Source organism: Strongylocentrotus purpuratus, unplaced genomic scaffold (assembly GCF_000002235.5).
Source record: "Strongylocentrotus purpuratus isolate Spur 01 unplaced genomic scaffold, Spur_5.0 spur5_scaffold_16, whole genome shotgun sequence".
NCBI classification, from domain to species: Eukaryota; Metazoa; Echinodermata; class Echinoidea; order Camarodonta; family Strongylocentrotidae; genus Strongylocentrotus; species Strongylocentrotus purpuratus.
In genome coordinates this window covers 21,968,685-21,985,932 of record NW_022145601.1, presented here as the reverse complement: position 1 = coordinate 21,985,932, position 17,248 = coordinate 21,968,685, and the positions used below count along the sequence as shown (strand labels likewise).

The 17,248-nt window shown below is 38.8% G+C and overlaps 1 protein-coding gene across 1 annotated transcript; it reads right to left on the bottom strand.

Annotated features, from left to right (window-relative positions):
- Window positions 1–687: 687 nt before the first annotated feature.
- LOC754280 (phosphatidylinositol 4,5-bisphosphate 3-kinase catalytic subunit alpha isoform) lies at window positions 688–16,768 on the bottom strand. The gene is made up of 15 exons (XM_030987049.1): window positions 16,483–16,768; window positions 14,655–14,882; window positions 13,920–14,111; window positions 13,079–13,360; window positions 11,961–12,064; window positions 10,563–10,644; window positions 9,394–9,555; window positions 8,099–8,202; window positions 7,477–7,645; window positions 6,216–6,444; window positions 5,217–5,295; window positions 4,414–4,584; window positions 3,452–3,569; window positions 2,982–3,130; window positions 688–2,392 (listed from the first exon to the last, which is right to left on the bottom strand). Exons 1-15 carry the CDS (start codon window positions 16,669–16,671, stop codon window positions 2,128–2,130), a joined length of 2,523 nt encoding a protein of 840 aa, XP_030842909.1. The 5' UTR covers window positions 16,672–16,768; the 3' UTR covers window positions 688–2,127.
- Window positions 16,769–17,248: the final 480 nt, after the last annotated feature.

Below are 17,248 nucleotides of genomic sequence, written 5' to 3'. Positions count from 1 at the left end.
AATGAGTTAAATTGGAGTGACAAGGATTAAAAACCAATCAGGTTTGTAATAAATGTACACACAATCTTTGTTAAAAATCTGAAAACTGATCGCTAGTACTGTAACGTTAGCAAACACTTCCAAATGAAAGTGTACAAATGCTGCAGTTGCAGCTAAACTGCATAGAAAACTTTGGGTCATTTTAAAGGATAAATAAGGCAAAAGGAGGAAAATAATATCAATAAAGACTCATCATTAGGGAATCAGGTGAGTGGAGAATAAATGGTCAAAATTATAAACCTCTTTTACTGTTACTCAAATTTGAAGCTTCAATAAAAACTACTCACTACTCAGTATTTTTAGGGGAGTAACAAAGAGTTTCTGTACCCTTATTATAAGTTCCTGTATATGAAATCATACACCGTAGCATTATTCATTATTTTTTGTTTTGTTACGTTCTCTAAACTGATTTGTACCAAAATACTTTGTTTAGCTGTTTAAGGGGTTAGGCTCGACTAGCACATGTGCTATTATCTGGCCCCTTTTACCAACCAATAGTTTCTCTTCCTGTATGTGTAAATTATTGTATGAAATGTATGAAATGTATTGCTGTTGGTAAATAAATAAAAAAAAAAAAAAAAAAAAAAAAAAAACTCATCCCTCATTTGTTTGTCCAGGTAATCAGATATGATAAGTATAATATCATCATTTTTGTTTTTTGTTTGTTTGAGGCCTTGTACAATGTTTATCAGGACTTTGAGGACATCTTCATGTATTTTCAGATGAATACTCTGCACATATTATTGTCAGTGGAACTGCAAATGAAAAGAAATGACAAACAGTATACAATGACGCATAGATATGAAAGTTGAACATGAGCATTTTTTCACAAGTGAAATAGAGAGGGAAGGGGATGAGAAGATGAGGGGGCAGTATTAATAAATAGTCCAGGTTTAAGTGGGTACAACTAGTACTTCGTTAAGATATGGAGTACAAAGAATAAACCTCTCTATCCCTCATGAGTTATCATTATTCTGTAACTAAATTAACCAACAAAAATCATGTCGACATGAATATTCTCAATTTATTTCCATGTCTGGCTTTCTATCGTTGTTAAAAGAATTACAATAATTTGTAGACAATTAATTGCTTAAACCAGTCCACCAATATGAATATGAGCCACAGAGAGAGAGAGAGAAATGGGAGAAAATCAGCTGGAAAGATATACATTTTTGAGCCCTAAAATGAGCTTTTGTGAATACCACATCCGAATACTCCTACTGGAATACTCTCGCTATTTCAGTCCACATGGCATGAATACAGAATGTGAATTAGAAACAGGAAAGCCATGTCACTCAATACACTACAGTTGAAATGATAGCATATACCCGGATTATCACTGGAATTTGCTCATACAAACTGGACACGTTATAGAGATGGTTGGGGGAAATAACAACCCAAAATTCAGAACAACCTCCAATTTTTTTAATAACATGGCAGGAGGATCTCTTGTAGTTGTATTCAAACCACTCAATGTACAGCAGATATAATTTTCAACCACTGTTCTTCACGTTGCATGGGTTTAGGCATGGTGGATTCTGTACACCTTGGTAGACCAGCTGCCATTGTGTGCATACTGTATTCCAACCACTCAACACCAAGTGAATTTCTCTGTCAAAGACGTACTTTGTGTTTGAGCGCACGACCAACATAGTTCATTCTTGTATTCCAACCACCTGATGCGAATCGCATATCTCCATCCTTATTTGAGTGCATGGCAAAACCAGTCCCTTTTTGTCGGTCAACCGCCACCATGCGCTCGAGCCACATAGACCAACTGCCACTATGCTTATTGTTCTCCAACCAATCGCTGCGCATCGGAAATTTCACCTTATCACTTCTCTTCATATTCCATATTTGAGCGCACCGCATAGTTAGTCAACTTTTACCATCCTACTTTCACTGAGCTCATGAGCCTAAAAGCCAAGCAGACCAACTACCAGTGGGGCGCTTCGTCTTCCCCGACCACAGGATGCAAATTAGAAATCTAACCGTCCTTTAGCTGCTTGAGGAATAATCAAGGGCCTTGGTCTCAGTTTTTACCGACGGCAAGGTAGCCAACTTTGTCGATGGATTGGAATATGCTATTCATATTCCATGTTTGAGCGCATGGCATAGCCAGTCCATTTTGGTAGTCCAACCGCCGCCGTGAGCGTCGTTCAGTTGCTTAAGGAAATACTCGAGGGCCTCGGTCTCGGTCTTACCGACGGCGAGCGTCTTGTGGAGGTAGCCGACATCGTCGATGGATTGGAGTTCGGGGATCTCCGTGCCTAGCATGAGGGTGAAGAGGCTGATGAAAAGGTTGGAGTGGTCTCGCAGGATCAGGTAGGCCTGGCAACACAGCTCCTGGAATCTGATTGGAGGATTCAAAAGATGCAACGTAAGACAATGAAGCTGATTGGTCACTGGGGATCCAAATGATGAAATGTGTTACTCTGAACCCATCAAGTAATCTTTCACTTGCCCAAGCCCAGTAAGAACAGCCCTTCATTGCACACAGGGTGAATGTGTTTGTATGAAGTGGTCCTATTTGCAGGTTTGTTGAGTGACGACTTTTCATACTCAGTGCTAGTATAACAGACTTACAATCCTTTTAAACAATTGCATAATAGATTCAAATGGTTCAAAATGTCTTTTGTTTGTATTTAGACTTGTTCTTTTTTTCCCTCCAACCTAAGTCCATTACAAAAAAAATCCTTTCTTTGATCAACTGACCTTTGTCTTTTTTTAAAATTTGTTCTTCTTTCGCTCCGTCCTTTGTCAGTTTTCTGTTTTGTCCTTTCTTTTATGACTGTTCTTTGTTTGTTTGAAGTCACATTAATTTTGAACCATTTGGCCGCCCATATACATGTATGTCTACAATTTGACTTACCAAAAAAAGAAGTGAGAGATCACATCATCTACAATCAGTCAAGAAGAAACTTTAAGATCCTGATACTTACTTCTTGAACTCTAAACTCTTGGATACGTCGTTGCCCTTGGTGATGACCTTGAGGAAGTCTTCTGTAAGAACGAAGGGCACCCTCTCTCGCTTGATGCCGTACTTCTTCTTGACGTGACCAAGGAAATGGCCAAAGTCTATGTGGAAGATCTACAGTCATGAAAATATAACAGAAACATGAACTTGACTTTCATCCCGTAAGTGCCACAAAACTTTGACAAGAAAATTGTGAACGGCAGCAATTTTGTAAGGAGTGTAAATAATTGGAATGCCCTGCCTAAGGAAGTAGTCAATGCTACCACCATTAACCAATCCAAGTCATCCCTAGAAAGGTATTGGAGAAACAATCTAATTAAGTTTGAACCATACTTGAGACGGGATGCAACAGTAAAGAGGGACAAATAAGCTTGCTTCCAGTCTCTACACCTAAGTATACCCAAGTAAGTTGTCATGATAAAATGATAATCCTACCTGTCCCTGCTGTGAGACCATGATGTTACTACTATGTCTGTCTCCTATACCCAAGATGAACGTAGCTACACAGTATCCTGCACACGACTTGGTGAAGGTATCGACTGCAGCATCGTATCTGAGGGGAAAGCATAAAACACATTACAATGCAGTTACTGACAGCCTATTCTTTTGCAGACGCATAGTAGAGGGATTTCATGGGGAATTTGACACCATTTTGGTGTTTAATCAGGTATTGTCAGATACCAAGAGTGGACTTCACTTTTATGACCGACAGGTCTTATGTGATGCACTGTGCCTTAGCCTAACACTGTCTGGAATTCTCATCATATATATATATCAAGTTTCCCTCATTCTCCAGATATAAACAAGTTGGAGTATTTTCTGGTGGGACCACAGGCTTGCTGCTTCAGAGACCTTTGCACACACAGACACATTAATTAGTAATCCAACCAAATCTATTGTGGCCAATTATGATGCAATACACATGGACACTGAATACTATGTCATAATGTAGCTTTAATATCAGAGTAATGAGAATGAAAATGTACTGTACTTAAAACTAAGCTCTTGGGGACCTATGAATTTAAGTCCCATCCAAAGGACTACTAGTGGACATTTGAGGACGTATAGGACGAATGGATTTGGGATCGAATCCTGTTTTCAAGACCATCACTCTATCAATCGAGTCAAAATGAATGAGTTAAAACTGTTAATGAGTGTAGGAGGGGAGAGAGGGGGAGGAAGAGAAGGAAGAGAAGGAAGAGGAAGGGGAGAGGGAGGGGAGGAAGAGAAGGAAGAGGAAGGGGAGAGGGAGGGAGAGGGAGAGAGAGAGAGAGAGAGAGAGAGAGAGAGAGATAGAGAGAGAGGGGGATTAGAGAAGCTTTGGTTAAAGTACAGTTACATGTACGATCATAAATACATGTCTATCTACATTTAAATAAAGAGAGAATGTTTCTTACTGTGATCCTTTGCACTTTTCCTTGATCCATTGATGTATGACACCACTCTTGAGCTGTAGGGTGCTCATAATACCTGCCTTGTGCTGTATGTCATAGATGTTAGAAGAGTTCCTCACAACCTCAATCAAACCGGTCATGTTCCCTGTTGCTAGGCAACGGTAAGGTGTCATCCTGTACAGATGAGATGAATGAGATCATACATATTAATACTAGATCCAAGAGAATAAATTAAAAGACTGTTTGAAGAGTTCCTCACAACCTAAATCAAACAGGTCATGTTACCGGTTGCTAGGCAACAATAAGATGTCACCCTGCATGGATGAGATTATACAAATATTATGAATATCAAAGGAATACCAATATTTTTTTTTACTCATTACCCATGTACGTAGTAAAGCCATGTACGTCGTTCTAGCAGTATATTAGCTCTCTATATTCGCCAACAAAGAGACTCTGATGGACCGTGGTTTAATTTCTTTCTTTTATTTTATTTTTTTAAGTTTTAAAATTACATCTTTTGGATTGTGATGTTAAAATCAGCTCAGGAATAAATTATGAGGTTTGACTGATATATGTCTGTACAAAGCCAAATCCTCACACAAAACTATTCTATGCATTATAAGCAGATTTTACTTTGAGAAATTGTCCTCCTTGGGAGCGATTTCTAGGCAAAACCTGTTAGTGGTAAACCAAAACAGCAACAGTGGTAATCTATCACACCCACTTGAGGGAAATATCAGCAGATGATGTTTTTACCCCCATAGTAACTCCAGCAAGACAAGCTTAATATAGATTTGACTTACTTGAGGTCTAGTCCATGCTGCTGCCATATTGAATCCATGATCTGAATCATCTGAAGGGTTAACATGTCCTGTCTCAGATCTGATTACAAAAACAAAATATCAAAGTATAATTACATGTATATTAATCACTTGTTTCCTCAGACAGCTCTCTTGGCCATTATGATTAACATTATATCCAAGCGTGAGAATAACTAAAATGTTATTAATTTAAAAAAAAAAACATATAACTTATTGGCATGGGTACATTTAAATGTTCATTGTTCATCATCTTTATTACTGACACTGTTATCACTATTTTCAATCTTGTTTCATTGTTTATATCTTGTACTAACCCGTCACCAACAGGAACTGGGTAGATACTGAATTAAGCCTATGGAAATATGATAAATCAGTGGTTGCGTGGTTAGTGAGTTTTTATTATATAACTCATTCCCAGATCCTAATCAAATGATTGGTCATGCGCGGTCACGTGTGATTCATTTACTGAGCCTATTGCACTCGTTTTCATGAAAAGGAGTGCAATATTTGTCAGTACTATTGAACTCGTTTTCAGAGCGCAGTAGTGTGCGTAGAGGTTAGAGCACTTAATACTGCGTGAGCATGAGCCTATTCTTGTGCAGCACTATGCGTAAATGGTTATAAAGGTAATAAGTGCGCTTGCTATATCTATCGCTATGTGTGCGCTCTAAATTAAGCCTTATTAAAATTGAGATTTATTGCTGTCACAAAACAATCTTGAATTAATTCGTTTTACATCAAATAACAAGGAACTAGGAGTTTCGTTGTATAAAACAAATGATGCATGTTTTCATTCATTCATTATATGATCTATCCGCCCCCATTGATGCTGTGTGTATCTATCGCACTCAGCCTAATGGCTTTGTGTGATAGATACACACAGCCTCAACTCGAATGCGGATAGATCTTATAATGAACTCATGCGCATGCATCATTTGTATAATATTGTTTAGGCTTTCTGGATTTATTTTCAGTACTCACCATCACCCCTCTTGAAGATAATCTTGAGATCTTCACACATGGACATTGACATCTGATCCGGGTTCTCCCATTCTAGCCATAGAGGGCGCTTTGCAGACGACATGATCTTGCACTTGTCGACTCTGAGCTTGCCCAAGGAGAAGGAGGGGTTCAGGGGTAAGGGAAGCTCCTGGAGAGCTTCGATGAAGTCCGGCTGTGCCATGTGCTCTGCTAGGTATTTTAACCGGTCCTGAACCCAACAGAAAACAAACAAACATTCAATCACAGAGAAAAAGAGGAGACAATATCGCTCAACCACATTAAATGTTTGTTTGTTTGTATGTTTGTTTTACCTGACTGATAATGTAGTTATTAATACATTGTATATTTTTTTCGTTATAAAATTGTAAAATCTAACTTGGGCTGCCTTTCATAGCTTTAAGGAATTGAATAACAACATTGTACATGTACATGTAAATGTATACACACGGTAGAGGACTTTTAAAATCAAATAAATCGTTTAAGAAAATAAAATAACTTGACCTGGGCCCCGTCTTAAAAAAGAGTTGCGATTGGTTTGGAGTTTGCAATCTCCTATCTGTTATAGATGTACTTAGTTGCGATTGATATCAACTGTTTGTAATACAGGGCCCAGATATTACTAAGAAGCTCTGAAGTTAACTTAATATTACTGATGGTAAATCAGCTGCAATAAAGGAAGCGTCAACAATTGCTTCAACAAGAATGATGACAAAATGGCTTCTTGTATACCATGCAAATCTACCATGCAAAATTTAGACAAATTACTGCAATTGCAGGTGTGGCAGCAACTGCTATAATGCAGCTACCACACATAACTCACCGTTTTTTTTTTTATTGTGAGACTTAATGAGCTTGTAGCTCACAACAACGCTGTTTTGAAAATTAATCAATACATAGCAACAACAGATGTGTTAGCAACTGCTACAACACTGTTACCACACATCGTCCCTCGTTCTATTGGTGTCATCTTTACTATTTTTCAATATTAAAGCTAACCATGATAATTAAAGGTAACTGAAAGAAAAAAATACTGCAACAATAGTTGTGGCAGCAATTGTGGCAGCAACTGCAACCACACAAGACTCACCCTGTTTGTGTCATCCTTCTTCTCAATGAGCATTTCAGTGAGCTTGGAGAGTCTTATCTAAAAAAGATTACCATGGTATATAAAGTCACTGATAGAAAAAAATACTGCAACATTAGCTGTGGCAGCTACTGCAACCACACACGTATGACTCACCCTGTTTGTGTCGTCCTTCTTCTCATTGAGCATTTCGGTAAGCTTGGAGAGTTTGTCCAGAGCCTCCACCTGTCTGACCAGCAGCTTGAGGTATGGACCGAGTGACCGGCAGTACGCTTCAAGCATCAGACCAAAACGTCTGCTCACGCTCGGCTTGTGCATCTCAGATCTAGAAATTAGTGATTAAATTTGGTGGAATTAAATATTTAGCAAATGATCACGGTACAATAACTACAACTAAACGTTTGTATATGTGTCAATTTTATTTCAACTACCTCATAGCACCATCTGATTTGTAATATGTCATGAAAGACTTCTTTTGATAATGTATAAACTTTATGATGAATTTTAAGCTGTATTTCACTTGATTTAATCAACAAGAATTGTTTAATATGCCTCCACTAGTCAAAGATAGACCACACAAAAAAGGAAAACCTGTATTTACATTGCTTGAATTCAAAACAAAACCCTGTATACATACGTCACCGTGAGCTACAACACAAAAATATTGGAATTACGTTACCATATAATGCTAAATATTTATGTCATAATGTCACTGTCAAATCTTCGAAAAAAATTCTCCATATCTCTTTCAAAAGATACTATGAAAGATGCAACTGACCTTAGATGCCAGAAGAAGAAGTGTCCAATCCTTTGGTTGTACAGAGATCGTTTGAGAAGAAACCTGGCAAGAGGGTTGTCTAGGTAGGACTCGTACTTCAAAACCTACAAAATACAAGAATAACATAGAGCGGATAGTTAACGTTTAGACCATCTAACAGACCTACAGATCTTGGCTAGAGAGTGATTTCCTGGAAATGATTGTTCTTCATTGGTTCAAGATCAAATCAAGTAGGTATTACATGTAGGTAACTAGTGCAATGACTAATCTGCTTTCTATCTTCAAGGGAGATGGTAGTCAGTTTCCATGTGCAGTAGGTCATAATTTGCTGACACCAGGGGGGTGTTTCACAAAGATCCTAAGTAGAACTTAACACTAAGTTTGACTTAAAAATTATGGACAGCCATTCGAGTCTTAAAATGAAATATACTCAAAAGCAGAAATTCAAGTATTTTAGACATTTTATAAATTCCACAACAAGAATATGAAATCTCCTTTATGATAGAAAATATGAATGATTTGAATGAACATTTTATGCCTTTCAAAAATATTTTTACCAAATATTTTCAAAGATGCTAATGGCTGTCCATAATTTTTAAGTCAAACTTAGTGTTAAGTTCTACTTAGGATCTTTGTGAAACACCCCCCTGACTTGGTGGAAAGTATACTGGCACACAATAAAAACTTGTGGCCTCATCAAGAAATACCCTCTAGTCTCCCGGGAGAGTCTTCGGAAGAGGGTAATATACAAACAATACACATCAGTGAGGGCATTAGTAAGAATTACCCAGACGAGGTACCTTTGGAACAGTCTAATACGCCCAAGGTGGTAGCCGAGGGCGTTTGGACTGTTTTGAAGGTACCTAGTGTGGGTAATTTTACTAATGCCTGAACAAAATGATGTGTATTGTTTGTTTTATAGGATTATGTTTTATTTGTTTTAAAAAATGATGTTTTATAACATGATTTTGATAAAAACTGGTCATTACCATTGGATAATGACCGGTCATTATCCAAATTACGCGTTAGGCAAAATAAATGCCTGGTCATGTGTACGCTTTCAACCAATCATTTGATTAGGATCCATGTCATCATCTTATAACGTAAGATAATGACTTTTCCATATCGGGCGATTGGTGAAAAATGCAGAACATTACATACATGTAAAGCTTGTTGGTCATAAAAGTGAAGGCTAAAAGTTTTATGAAACAGGCCCCAGTTCACTAAAAGTATGTTTGACCAACTATCTAACCTTGTGATAACTTAAACCCAAAATACAATCCCTATCCACTTACCTGTACAAGTTGAAGTAAGTATTGTGTGACCTGTTCATCCGACATACGATCTAGGCAGTTGACTGCTTCTGTCCTGACACCCAGATCAGCATAGCTACAGTCTAGGAGACCTAGAGCAGTCTCGGCGTCCATGTCTGGCCAGTCCTTCAAGAGAACGTACAGCTGCAGGGGCAAGGAGAAAACATAGAGTCAATGTTGATAGTCACATGGGTTATCGATGCCAGTTATGGTCATCAGTTTCATGCGTTTAAAGGTAATAAAAAGTTTTGGGAAATTTTGAAAATGGGGTGGGTAGTGAATCTTTACAATTTTGATATATTTGGATGCCCCCGTGGATGTATTATAAGCACTAAAAAAATTAACCCCTAAAACACTTCTGTTTTCGAGAAAAATTGAATATAAAAATTTACCGGTGCTCCCGGTAAATTTTGATAAATTTCAAATAGCGCCTACGGCCGTACAACGGTACAAACTTTAGGTAACCTCGAATGTCAGCCTCTGAAGGTGATAATGCGCTGACACCAGACTTGGTGGAAACACCATTAATGGGTGTACAAGTCTCGGAACACAGCAAACCCGTAGTCCCATCAAGAAATATCCCCCCCCCCTCCCTAGTCTCTCAGAGAGCCTTCGAGTGAGAGATATTAAATAAAAAGAGGGTTTCACTTTTGTATGAACAGAGTTGTTTCTTTAGAGGTTTTCTCTCACAAGGAAAGAACAGCCATTCTAGGCCACACATATAGTTGAACGTCTGGGAGGTGTTTCACAAAGACTAAGGTCGACTTTAAGTTGGACTTATCTATGGCAGGGCATTCATGCCACTGATTGCTCTCATTATTGGTCTCTCATTTATGATCTTTAGATAATATTTTGTCCTTCAATAATGAACTATCTACAAATGTAAATTCTGTAGATTTGTGACCATGATTTGTACATCCCTTGAGAAACCAATGCCAGGAACGGGTAAGAGGAACTACATGTAGTGGCATGAACAGCCTGCCACAGTTTAGTCCAACTTAAAGTCGATCTTACTCTTTGTGAAATGCCCCCCTGTATTCTTAAGAAAGATTTGCTGGCCCACATCATGGAAGGAGTGAGGGACAGTATTGAATTTAGAGAAAAGGGGGTTTCACATCATACGAACAGGGCTGTTTGTTAGAGATTCTCACCTGTGATACATCCTCTCTGCTGTACCATTTGACAGAGCTAAGCAGCTTTGGTAGCGAGTATGGATATTCTCTGCATACAAGTCTGAAGAATAAAACATTAAGTAGAATGCAGTTAAAGATAAAGATCAGTTTTGGAAATGCCTCCCTCTCAAAAAATGAAATGGAAGCTCTTATTACCAATCATGTGAAAAAATATGTTTTGACTAATACGTGATAATACAAATTTTGCCGGGAAACCGCCTACTAATTTCTGTGTACAGTGCTTCCAAGTTTACCAAGACTGGGCCAATTTTTTAATCATTTTGATGATTCCAGAACTTTGCAGTACACACCAATACTAATATGCTAGATGATCAACCTTTTCTGTTCGATTCCACAACGTTTCTTTCATAATGCAATCACATGACCAGAACTGGTCTTTACCTTTAACCCTTTCACTACAACTGTTCCACATTTTGTGGTTTGGCTCGATTGCTTTTGATTCAGAACTTCCTAAAAAATATGCCACGTACACAATTAGAAAGGGCAACAATTTCTGCACAAACAGCATCCATTTTTGTGTCATGACTATACTGCGTTTGATGCTAGGGATTTTATAAAGGAAAATAAGCTTTACAATCCTTAAAGGTAAAGACCAGTTATGGTCATGCGATTGCATTGTGAAAGAAACGTTGTGGAATCGATCAGAAAAGGTTGATCATCTAGCATCTAGCATCTGCAAGGTTCTGGAATCATCAAAATGATAAGAAATTTGGCCCATTCTTCGTAAAGTTACAAGCACTATACACAGAAAGATGTATATGGGACTACCCTATATCTCTCACAGACCATGAGAGAAACAAATTTACCAAATATATGAATTAGTAGGCGGTTTCCCGCAAATTTTTTATCATCATGTATTAGTCAAAACATATTCTTTCACATGATTGGTAATGAGAGCTTCCATTTCATTTTTTTGAAATTAGGGCGTTTCCAATACTGGTCTTTACCTTTAAATTGGCAATTCCAACCTTTTGACAACATTCTCGCCCATGTATATTGTTTCAAAGGTATCACATATTATTTGAACAATGTAGCAATAGAAGAAAAATATAATTGTTGTCAGTTTGAAGAACAATATGTGATCAATTTAGCCCTGAATTTAAGTCCTTTATTGAAAGGGCTAATTCCTGCATGTACATCCAGAAACTTACTATTCAATACAATTAACTTTGACGTCTTTACAAAAAATTGATTATATAATGTGACACTTTAAGTATATTTCATATTACCGGTATGTTCTGATTTTGTCAATTATGTGAATTCTTTTTTTGTAAAATGTGAAACAAATAAACTTTAAACTTGAATTGAATTGAAAAATTGAGTCATCATCATCATCATCATCATCATTACATGTACCTGAGTTTCCAGACAAGTTCTTTCTCCTGCACAGACATCTCATGCAGTCTGTCCCTGTTCAAGATTTCCTCCAGTAGCACGAGCTCCTCTTCCGTAGGAGGTTTCTGGGAGAATATCAAAGGAACATATTTATATGCAATAGAATAACAACCTTGCGATGTTCTCTACGTATATAATAATAATAATAATACTCAGTTTCTGAGATTATTACCCCGGCTTTAGCTGTACTGCCATCACGGCGCTCTAGCATTTCAAAGAATTAATTCCTGGCAGGTACCCATTTACATCACCTGGGTTGAGTGTGGCAAATGTAGATCAGTGTCTTGAGGCACGATGGCCGAGTGGTAGAGCAGTGGTCTTAAAGGTAATACAAAGTTTTGGTATGGGGTCATGAATTTGGTTCAAATGAAGTTATTGGAAGCATATGCGACCCTACAATATTCAGTGATCATTGTCGCGGTTGAAATCGAGTCTTAAGTTATGAAATTATAAATAATAAACTCCTTATGTTGTATAGTTCCCTCTCAGGGTCAAGACATTAATTAAGCTATAAAACAATGTTTCGTGACTGAAATCAACCGATTAGCTACTCCCGTTTGGAAATTATATATCACAACTACATATTCTGAGATTGTCATGGTCGCAGCTACCATCATATACGGCCATAGACGCTAATTGAAATGTATATCAAAATTTACCGGGAGCACCGGTAAATTTTTATATTCAATTTTTCTCAAAAGCAGAAATGTTACAGGTGCTAAATTTTCTACTGCTTATATTTCACCCACAGGGGTATCCAAATACATCAAAATTGTAAAGAATCACTATCCACCCATTTTCAAAATTTCCCAAAACTTTGTATTACCTTTAAAACAGAGAGGTCCTGAGTTCAAAACCAAGTCTATGTGCTAGTCAGAAGTGCCCTTTGGTAAGGCATTAATCTTCGCTACCAAGTCCCTCAGAGAGTAGGGACGTTATTTCATAATGTGTTATGCGCTATAAAAGAACAGATTATTATTATTATTAGGTTGATATAGGATTTTCCTTTTGAGACACTGTGAGGATTAACCAAAGCTGGTCATGGTTGAACAGACTCTGTACACAAGAGAGTAACTCACCTCCCCGTTTATCTCTTCCCTCCTCTGCGCTTTGGTCACGAAAAAGGCAAACTGCTGGATCTGGGAGTAGCACGGGAAGAGCAGACTGTGAGGGTAGCGGTAGAACTCCAGTTCCAGGCACGGGGCGTCCTTGTTGGGGTTTGGTCCAGTCTGGCCGAAGGGGTTGAGGAGGTCGTCGTTGCCCTTGGGCGGGGGCCAGAGGTAGAGGCGCATGTTGCCCATCTGAAGCCGGTTGGTGAAGTCAAAGAGGTTGATGTTGCCCCAGGCTATTGCAAAGCCACCCTGCGGGAAGAAAGACAAAAGAACACTAGTTTTTAGAAGAGGCTTCTTTGAATAACACTGGAACTATTGGTGATGATGGCCCTCCAAAACAGGATGAGATTGTTAGATGGAAACGATCTGCCGGCTACTGGTTTGTACGAGGCTAACTCCTGTGACAACTGCTGCTTGGTTATTTCCAATACTAACCCAAATTCTAGACTTGCAACCGCGGACCCAATACTATAACCTAACCCTAACCTAAGTGCAATCCAAACCCTATCCCTGACGAAATAAAGTCCAGACTAATTTTCACCAGTGCAAATGTCAGAGCACCGGTCACCGTTCAGCATATGGCTACCGTCTTGGTACATAATGTTTTTTTGTATATACGTCATACATTAGTCAAAATTATATCACAGTTTTGGTTTTGGCGTTTTATCAACTGATGTATAAAGGTCAAATGATAGAATGCCCAAACCCTCTGATGCTATCCTGAAGTATTGCACTAGGGAATCATAAATTGTGTGTGCCATTCGACAGGCTGTTCACTAAAATAGTTCCCTGGACAACAATTTCTCACCTCTTTCTTTCCTTTCCTCTTCTCCGATGAGCATATCGAGACGCACCACCTAGCGCTACGAGGAATGTCATTGACCTTGATGTCATAGGTCAACCACTCGTTCCAGCGAGGGTTTGACCACGGGACCTGCTCCGTAGACACGATGGGGCACAGAGGCTCTTCCCCGTGGTAGATGCCTGTTCGGACGTATATCTAAATTGGCAACACGGGCAAAATATACAGGTCATGTGGTTAATTAACATGGTTAAATTGCATTCATTAGATTCTTGATCTTGTATTTAACACTGATATTACCAGTTTACATGTATAGCAGTTCAATACATAGGTGAATTCAAGGTGGTGCGTACTTCTTCCTGCCTATAGTATAGACAATGTTAATGCCATGGAATTTTGTTTTACTGTAGACAAACATGCATTTGGCTAATAATGAAAGCTGCCAATTTTGAAAAACAGCTCATGTTAAAAGTTATACAGTGTGTCCCATTCCAGCATGTAGTGCCAGGGCCCTACAGTTCAAAATTATGTTTTTCCCGATGAGAAACCAAAAAATCAAGAGCCCAAAGCATCTGACAAAATAGTGAGCTTCACATTACGGTATCTTTTCAAACATAGATATTTAATAAAGCAATTCATGTATACCCTGACCTTTAAAAAATGTGAAACGTCAAACAAGGAAAAAGCTACTACTAAATACTTTATGTCCGATGTTAAAAAACATTTCCACCTTATACCTACCTTGTCTAGTTCCTTGACGTTGACGTAGGTGGCAAAGTTGATCTTGACTCTCAGGTTCTCCTCTACCTCCCAGACGCAGGAGGTGGTCCGGTCGGAAGGCATGGTGGAAGCCCGTCTCATGTAGGACGGTAGTAGGAGGTGGACGTCCGGGAGACTGTTGAGGACGGTGTCTTTGGACATCAGCATCAGCTCTGGAATCTTGCTCTTCAGGATACACTGCCGGATATACTGCAGGATGGATGGAAAAGAAAAATAAAAAATAAATGGTGAGAGACATGTATACATAATTTGGAGAGGAGAAGGTACACATATCGAGATAGATGTCTGAGACTATTTAGGACAGTGTCTTTGGACATCAGCTCTGGAATCTTGCTCTTAAGGATACACTGCCGGATGTACTACAGGTTGGAAAAGGAGAAGAATGAAAAAGAAATGTAGAAGGTGAGAGACATACATAGTGTAGTGGTGTTTATTTCACCTGACTGCTAAGAAAGCATAAATGCTTGTTAGTAAGCAACCAGAGGACCGACAGATTAGGTCCTATCTGAGAGGCCTGGTGATGAGGATTAATGCCTTACCAAAGGGCACTAGCACATTGCCTTGGTTTCGAACCCGGGTCTCGGATTATGAAACCACTGCTCTTCCGATTGAGCTATCGCGCCTCATTAACTTGGAGAGGAGAAGGTACACATATCGAGATGGAAATCTGGGAGAGTGTTAAGGACAGTGTCTTTGGAAATCAGCAGCAGAATTTTACTAGTGATCATACCTATCATCTTACAATGTGAAACCAGATAATTATCATCTCGGAGTTACTCCTCACTGCCTCACACCATCAAAACACATGTAGTCTTGTATTCTTTCTTCCTTTGATGATATACATGTATGATTTGTAATATTACAATGTAAATTCTTTTATGACTCAACTTGTAATGCGAGGCAGGATAATTGTGATCTAAGAGGTACTCCTCACATTAACAACTTCCAGAACATACCTAGTCTTGTATTCCACTATGTATTTCTTCCTTTGGCAATTGGTTACATCCATGTCCTCTTTTCGTTCATGATATCCATTTAACCCATACCTTTTTTATTGGTGATACCTGTTTTTTATGACTCACCGTGTTCTGTGAGACAGGATAATCATCATTTAGAAGGTATTCCTCACACCCCCAAACCTTCAATGCATATACATGTATGTACACAATCCTGTGATTCTTTTTTGCTTTTCTTCCTGGAAGTTGATGGTGATGTTACCCTTTTGTACATAAATTTCATCTGTAATACTTTCTTTTCATGACTGACCTCGTACTGTGAGACCGGATAATTATCATCTAGAAGAAGGCGCCTAGAATGCACCTTGGAATAGAATTTCTAGATGGACAGGGCTATAGAAATGCTTATTGTTATTATTATTATCAAGGTACTCCTCGCATCCATAAACTTGTTCCTTTGGTGATAAGTGATGTCCATGTCCTCTGTTCGTTTGGATGGATATCACTCTGCAATAATTGGTTGGTAGTGCCCATTTACCCATTAAAGGGGTTGGAGCTTGGCAACTACTGGTTAACGCCATCTACGACTTCTTTTGAACAACTGTACGTAAACAAATAGACTTGATTAACGGTCAGCATGCGCTAGCGTTCGCGAAACAGACCTAAGTTCTCCTCACGCTTCGATTTTGTGAATGTTGCACGCACGTGAATACTGCGATCGCGTCATCGCATTATACCAGATTGGCCCGAGTCAGGCCACGGGAAAGACACGTAGTCTCGTCATGCTAAACCCCCTGTAATGTTTACTGATATTACCTATTTTTATGGCTCACCTTGTACTGTGACACTGGATAGTTATCATCAAGCAGGTACTCCTCACACCCGCACACCTTCAGGACATAGGTAGTCTTGTACTCCTCTATGCACTTCTTACGTTGATGATTGGTGATATCCATGTCCTCTGTTCTTTTGGAGATCACTCTGGCAATGATGAGTTCTGGAGTGAGGTCTTTGGAAGCCATGATTGAATACTTCTCCTGATGGCCCGTCAGCGACACCACCCACACCCATATTGTTAGACCACCTGGGTAAAGAGAGACAAAAAGAATCAAAGTGACAGATAGACCTTGAGGCAGACTAGCCCTCCGCAACACAACGTATCAAATGAATCATACAACTACTCCATTACAAGATCAGACACATAAGGCCCGTTTTTATCAGCTCCAGTTTGCCAAATAACCCGGTATTTTCAGACTCTGGATATTATCCTGAAGCTCAAAAGTGCATCTTCATTACAAACTAGCTTCCGACGGGCGCAAATTAGTCCGCTATTTACCAACTAGCGGGATATTTTGGAAAGAAGATCAAGTTTTCTAAGAATATTTTCACCACCAAATATCCCGCTAATTGCAATTTGGCACGAAAATCAAGGAGCGATTATATTTGCTTATTTTTTTTCTTTTTTTTCTCAAGACAGTGGGTCTTTAATTAGGATGTGGTGGATCCACACTTGCAGGTTATACAGTACAGCATTATTTACAGTACCTGTACATGTAGGAAGCTTTCAAAATAAATTAGAGAAAGAAAGAAAGATGAAAT

Bases quoted from the DNA above. Each gene is read 5' to 3' on its own strand.
- LOC754280 (XM_030987049.1), bottom strand. From the start codon at position 16,671: ATGGCTTCCAAAGACCTCACTCCAGAACTCATCATTGCCAGAGTGATC. The intron at 8,203-9,393 runs GTAAGTGGATAG...TGTATTTTGTAG, and splicing joins ACTTACTTCAACTTGTACAG to GTTTTGAAGTACGAGTCCTA. The intron at 7,646-8,098 runs GTCAGTTGCATC...ACTAATTTCTAG, and splicing joins TTCTTCTTCTGGCATCTAAG to ATCTGAGATGCACAAGCCGA.